Source organism: Monopterus albus, unplaced genomic scaffold (genome assembly GCF_001952655.1).
Source record: "Monopterus albus unplaced genomic scaffold, M_albus_1.0 scaffold7.1, whole genome shotgun sequence".
NCBI lineage: Eukaryota > Metazoa > Chordata > Actinopteri > Synbranchiformes > Synbranchidae > Monopterus > Monopterus albus.
This window is the reverse complement of record NW_018127887.1, coordinates 2,899,206-2,905,718: the sequence shown is the minus strand read 5'-3', so window position 1 is coordinate 2,905,718 and position 6,513 is coordinate 2,899,206. Positions and strand designations below refer to the sequence as shown.

The 6,513-nt window shown below is 38.8% G+C and overlaps 1 protein-coding gene across 1 annotated transcript in view; it reads right to left on the bottom strand.

Annotated features, from left to right (window-relative positions):
- Nucleotides 1-429, bottom strand: part of dbx2 (developing brain homeobox 2) — a 5,670-nt gene extending 5,241 nt beyond the window's left edge. The window contains exon 1 of the mRNA XM_020624628.1: nt 129-429. Within this exon, the coding sequence (XP_020480284.1) occupies nt 129-405 (277 nt within the window). The 5' untranslated portion in view covers nt 406-429. The remainder of the gene's footprint in view (nt 1-128) is intronic.
- Nucleotides 430-6,513: the final 6,084 nt, after the last annotated feature.

The following is a 6,513-nucleotide window of genomic DNA, read 5'->3' as shown; positions in this document are numbered from 1 at the left end:
TATATATATACCGAATACATAAATTTTGTTGTTTTTTTACAGCTTTACACTATTAAACCCCTTGACATTAGCTAAATATATTCGATTTAGTTTAAAAATTTTGCTTGCATAAATACAGATCAATTTACCTGAGTGCGGTAATAGTGATCTTCCGAAGTCTTTCACTTGCTGGGGACTCTGGGCCTGGCTTTGGTAGGCTCCATGCTCAGGGCTCCACATTCTCCTTGGATGGTCACATGCTTCTTGTCTCTGGTGTCCACCTGCTGTCGCCTCTGAATGGGCTGAAGATGCCTGTGACTGCAGTAGATTCTCAATAAGAAAACTCTTTCCTGAGCTCCCGAAGCCCGGTAAAGCAGGAGGAGAGCCAGCCATATTCCTTCTGGTGCATCTCTGAACTGTGGCCATTCTGTTCACACAGTGACCCAAACACTTGAGTGCCCTCTTCAGCAGTCACAGCTCAGTGACACCAGATTCTCCTTTAATCCCTTCTTGAGTGACTAGGCCAACTTCATTAAACTCTGAAAAAAACAAAAGTTCTCTGCTCTTCCTTTTTTGGGCCTGCACTTTGCTACAGGGCTGTGTCGTGATTGGCTGAGAGGGTCTAATGTGCTTCTCAATTCAGATAAGGCTGGGGTCCATTCTGGAGTGGCAGAAGGTGGGTCTGACTCATTCATTATGTCAACTATCCTATTAAATGATAGACATCAGAGACAATGAACTGCTGGCCAAAGTTTAACATGCACCAACCAGTCTTCTCCAGTAGTAAATAGTTTTCTCTTTTCTTCTGCCTCCCTCAGAGCTTCATTGTGCCTCATATAAACTGCTCAGCAGTTCATTTGCAATGTGCTTTTTTCTTTTTCATATCAGCAGCATTGCTCAATTAGGGGTTTTCTTGAATGCAAAGGATTCAAAAACAGGCCTCGTAAATGTGGATAAATGTGGTTTGAAAAAGTAATGTAATCAAATTATAAGATGACATTTTACTCTATAAATTCATAATCAATGTATGAAGCCCATGAAAAGAAAACATTTTCTTAAAAATAACACCACTTGTTGCCACCTTACATTTATAAATAAGTTTCATAATCATTTTTCTAATGTTATATATTTTTATAAGAATTAACATAATTATTAATAGTTGCATATAACACTCATTTTGTTGTCATTTAGAAATCTTCAAAATGAAGCTTATAAAATGGAATGTTTATAATATGAAATGTTTAACCTCTAGAGTCCTGAGCTTTGGAAACCCAAGCTGTGCGGTCCTCATATGAGGACGCAGGGACTCTAGAGGTTAAGTGGGTGCAGCAGCGCTTCACATAATATTAAGACTGAAAGTTTTGACTTTGTCGCGATTTTACTATACTGGAACGGAATCATTGGATTTTTAAAAACACCACGTCATTGAAATATTTTTTTAAGAATTAAAGAAGCCTTCTAACCATTTCTTTTTCAAATTTGGAAACTTTTGAGATAATTTATATGCCATTTGTTGAAAAATGTTAATGTACATTTAGATGGGTTTAAGTCCTGGTAGGATGTAGATCAGCAGTGAAGAGATCCATGTGGCTCCACAGGCAGCATACTCAAGTATTTATTTAGTGCCAGTCTTTGGTGCAGTTTGGTCTTGTACTTCATATTTTACGTGCAACTGTACAATAGAAAATTGTCACAAAATGACACATTCATGTACTGATGTTTTGGTACAAACATGTCCAGTGAGTATAAGATTTCACATCGCAACTAATGATCCTCAACATTATAACAGAAATTCCAAGAAGAGAGGTGACAGATCTAGAGTTTAGGCACGGTAAACAGGCATATCCACACTGGTTGTGGGGTGCATGGGGGGGACGGCAGGGAGCAGCAGTCTGCGCGTGTAGATACCTCATGCTGAGCATGGAAATTGGCCCAGACAGCTCAGCCTATTGTGTGATGGCCAGGGAGCCAAAGGTTGCTTGTAATCAAATTTGAGGTTTTATTCCTCAGACTGGTGGAGAAGGCATAGTGCTCTGTCACATGATGAGTGTTAGCAAGTCTGTGTGCACTATCTACTTTTGTGTAGTGTGTTAAACATGCTCCATGTAGACCAGGGGCTGTGATACTCCCCCAAGACTTTTTGTGTGATGGAGTCATTTGTTTGACACATAGAAAACAGGAGAGAACCCCAGAGTGCTACTATTAACTGTATTTGTTTATACTTTGAAAGGATCCTGATTATGCTCAAGGTGTGTTTTATGCAATGTCATTGAGGATATCTGTTTAGTCTTTAAATTACCCTTTGAACAATACATGAGAATCTGTGGCAAGGTTAAAAGACATTACAAGCAACCTTAGCTGAACTGATGACACTCCTTAGAGCATTGTGCATTCCTGTTAAAATCACATACTTTTTGCGTTCATTGACATTGTAGGTAGTACCATTCTCACACCACCCTGTGTACATTTTAAAAGGCGTTGCTAAGAGTGTATCATCATTAAGATTCACCACTACGTAATTAGCCAGATTCCAATAGAGCTCTCCAGGAGAGGGAGGTATAATTAGGCTATTCTTAAAGTGTAGGCCTTGGAAACACTCTTAAGCAAGTTCATGTGAATTTATTTGATGTCCATCTCTTTTGAGAAATGGAGGGAAAAAACAGGGGTCCCTTCATTCAGACTCCTCACAATGGCCCTGTTGAAAGCTAGCACTCTGCAGGCCGACTGAGATCCCTTTTCTCTCTTTTTTTAACCCTACTAAAGCTCATAAAAGATACCGGCCCATTGCACACACAATTGATATTCCACCACTTGAACTTAATATCGTGAATGGTGGGCCAGGCTCTATGAATCAGGAAGACAATGCGCTTAGCTTAGCAGCAAACTGGCACTTTGTGTGCGGTGTCTGTGCCCCAGAGGAGGAAGTTTCTAATGTGAGCCTCACAATTGTGTGTCTATAGAGTTCTAATGAGCTTCTGTATGCTGAATGAATGGCTGCAGGCTATTCACTGTGAGGACCCAATGAGCCAGCTCACTGCAGACATTCACAATAGGATCCAGGGGGAATGGGAGTGGCTGTGTGGAGCCACTGCGCGGGATAGACAGCCTATAAAAGATCAGCATGGGTACAACTGTGTTTTGATTAAGTGTATGTCCATATTAAATTGGTTACATTTAAAAATAGTTTAAATCTTTGCTTCAGTCCTCCATTGGCATTGTTTGTCACCCAAAAAAAATGCCAGCGTGTTCTACTGTGTACTGAGAAAATTGAGCTTTTGCAAAACAAAAGTATGCCTTATTAACATCTGGTTAATAAGGCATATTACATTAGATCACAGCCAAACTGTGTAAAACATTTCATATCATTGTGATTTAAGTTTAGTAACTACTACTGCTGTAAGTAGCTGCTACTTATTTCTCCATAGGCATTTGGAAGCTGCTGTCAGCTAATATGCAAAGACACAAAACCTAGCAATAGTAAACAAACTGTTTCACTTTTTCCTCTTTGGCACATGTTCATAGAGACAATTGAAATATTTTATTCCAAGAACTATTCATAATTCTCTTTTCACTGTCTGTTGCACTGTGGTAGATATGTGGCAGATATCTGAGCAGTACCATTAAAGTATTACTGAATTCCAAATAGGTTATGTCACAACTAATCTAAAACAAAACCAGTGTCATCAGGATACACATAAACTTGTTTTTGGCCCCACTCATCACCAGGCCTAAACTGAACATTTAATCTTTGAACAATGTCCTTTAGTACATAGATTTATTTTTCTGACCATTTTACACTGTACTTTGTTCTTGCAGCAACTTTGTATTGCTCATATCTCACGTCATCTTGTAATTAGCCCCGGGATGGTCCAAGGGTGACACTGTCTGCCTGACCACAGTACTGCTAAGGTACTGTAGTTTGCAATTCGCAGCTATGATCACAAGGTGGCACTGAAGGAATGAGAATAATTTATATTTCAGTGACCTGATGGGGAGAATGAAATGGTTTTTAAACTATTTTTCTTAATGTAGCTTTGATTTAATATTGTCTCTGAGAATCTATGTATTTTTTCTGTAAGTTGTCTTAATGTGGAGAGGTGCTGTCGAAGCCTCCTGTGACCCAGACTCATTGAACAGCACTGACAGCAGAGCAGTGCAGAGATATTAGCTTCTAAAGGGTTTTGAGTGGGGTTAACCTCTAAGCAGTCAGCATTTTCATGTCTTGTATTTTCATAATGACAAATATCTGAAGACCTGGGCAGAGCGTGGCGGAGCATAGCAGATTGTAGTAGAGCATAGTGGAGCAGGGAGAGGGCATACTGGGAGGAGCAGAGTGGCTTGATTTAGAGTTTCATGCTAGCACTACCTTACGTGGCTTGATTTAGAGTTTCATGCTAGCTAGTGTAAGTTACATGTTGTAGCTTTAAGTGTCTGAGGTTATGGAAATATATATTGTTGCAATCTTGCAGTTGTTCCTCATTGCTTTTTGTGCTGTTGTAGATTTTGCGAGTCCTAGTGGGTAAACTCTGTTTTCATTCGTTTAGTCATATTTTTTTTTTACATTTAAATCACTGATGGTCATTATGTTAATGAATGTTAAACATTCCTGAGCAAACAAGTATACTGACTTGTTAGCATATTTTTTTGAATAATTCATAAATGTCAGATTTGAAAGACAGGCAAGGTCAATATAACATGGAATTATGCAACAAATAAATCCATGGAGATCCCCTGGCTAATAATATGGCCAGTTTTATTCTGCAGTTCAGTCACATCCTGGCACCCATACTGCAAGCGATTCTATTTGGTCTGTGGCATTAGTATGTCTATATCTGTGCAGTTATGGCTAAAATGAATAAGCCCTTCAGTGCTTTGTAATACATCACCCATCTGGATCTTTTTTCAAGACTTCCACAGTTACTCTGTCATTGCCTTGAGAGATTCGGTGTGTGTGTGTGTGCGTGCCCATGCATGCACTGCGGGAAAGAGGTGTGTGTTGGCACCATATGCATTTATTACTTTTCATTCTTGACTGGGCGCACGCTTTAATGATTCTTATTTTCCTGATGGCACTTTAGGAAATGACAACTTGTGGGCAATACAAAGTAATTACATTTCCTGTGTCTGGACCCAGAAGAAATCTAGTGTTATTAATAATGAATGGAGGGTTGGAAGCACTGTCATGTAGCAGATGTGACACTCTGCCACCGCTCTGAGAGCCACTGCCTGCCTTTATTTTACTGACGGTAGTCTCCATTAGCCTCACACTCTGGACCTATGAACAAGCTATCTGAATTGGAGACAGATGAGGAGTTATTTGTCAAAATATATCTGTTTTGCATGAATAATAATGAAAACAACATGTTTTAGCATTAGTGAAAACTGTATCGAAGAGGAGGCAGACTGGAAAAACAAATATGGTGGTGTTAATCTGGGGTTCTTAGGAAGGATCTGAGCACTACATAAGGTCTGGAATTGTCCCTAAAATCATATCTACTGACCTCCACTTGCCAGCCTACTTCAACAGATTAGTATAGCCAACAAAAGACTTCCCCTGTGATCCAGGGATTGGCTCGAGTTTGTTGTGGACTACCAGTGGATTGCCTCTGAACAAGCCCCTACAAAAAGGCTTCGATTCATGTCCATCTGGCAGAAACTTTATTAGGATTCAGGAAAAATATAACTATTTATCATCCATAAAAGGTCATGGCTGCTGATAAATCAGGTATATTTCAAAATGGTAATTGGTCACATGGGTAAGGAAGATGCAAGTGGAATAAACAAATATTCAAAGCACAAAGCATCTGTGCTCTATAACAAGGTGAAGTCACACAGACAACCAAGCACTTTGTTTTAATTCATTTTCATACCCTCTGCTAAAAAGCCAAACTTCAACTTTAGTGAATGACATGACTAATTGAAGGAATGAAAATGTATGCATATAGGATGTCATAACTGATCATAGAACAAGTTAAGCATTTATGATACTAAGGTAAACCTAATGCTTTGAGACAGTTTTTCTCTATTGTCCTCTGTTGTTCATAGGGAAATGAAACAGAGATTTTTTGAAAGGAAACATCTACATTAACATTTTTTAGTGGTGTCCAATCAACAACAATAACACACCACAGCATTCTAAGCTACAGCCTGTCCTCCAAATTTAAGATTTAGAAGGCAAAGTGATATATCAAACTTTTCTAAAAATGTCATATATTTATATGCAAAGTAAATGTGTTCAGAACTAATAATTTTCATGTAACCTTAAGCTGGTTCAAAATGAGAAGGAAATCCAGTCCAGTCCAATTATGCCAACCTATTGCTGATATTTAGTAATTTAGTTTAACTTTATTTGCAAAATATTTTTAGACATATTTAATTTTATTTCTACTACATTATCTTTTCTTAGCAGTAGGCGTGGTAGCCCTTTTTTTGATTCATCAAGAATCTTTTTCGTCTTAGGCCACAAGGGGGCTTCATTGTCCCACTTTTTCGTCTTCTCTCTCATTGCTGGACAGCTTTTTCTGCTTTCCCCCT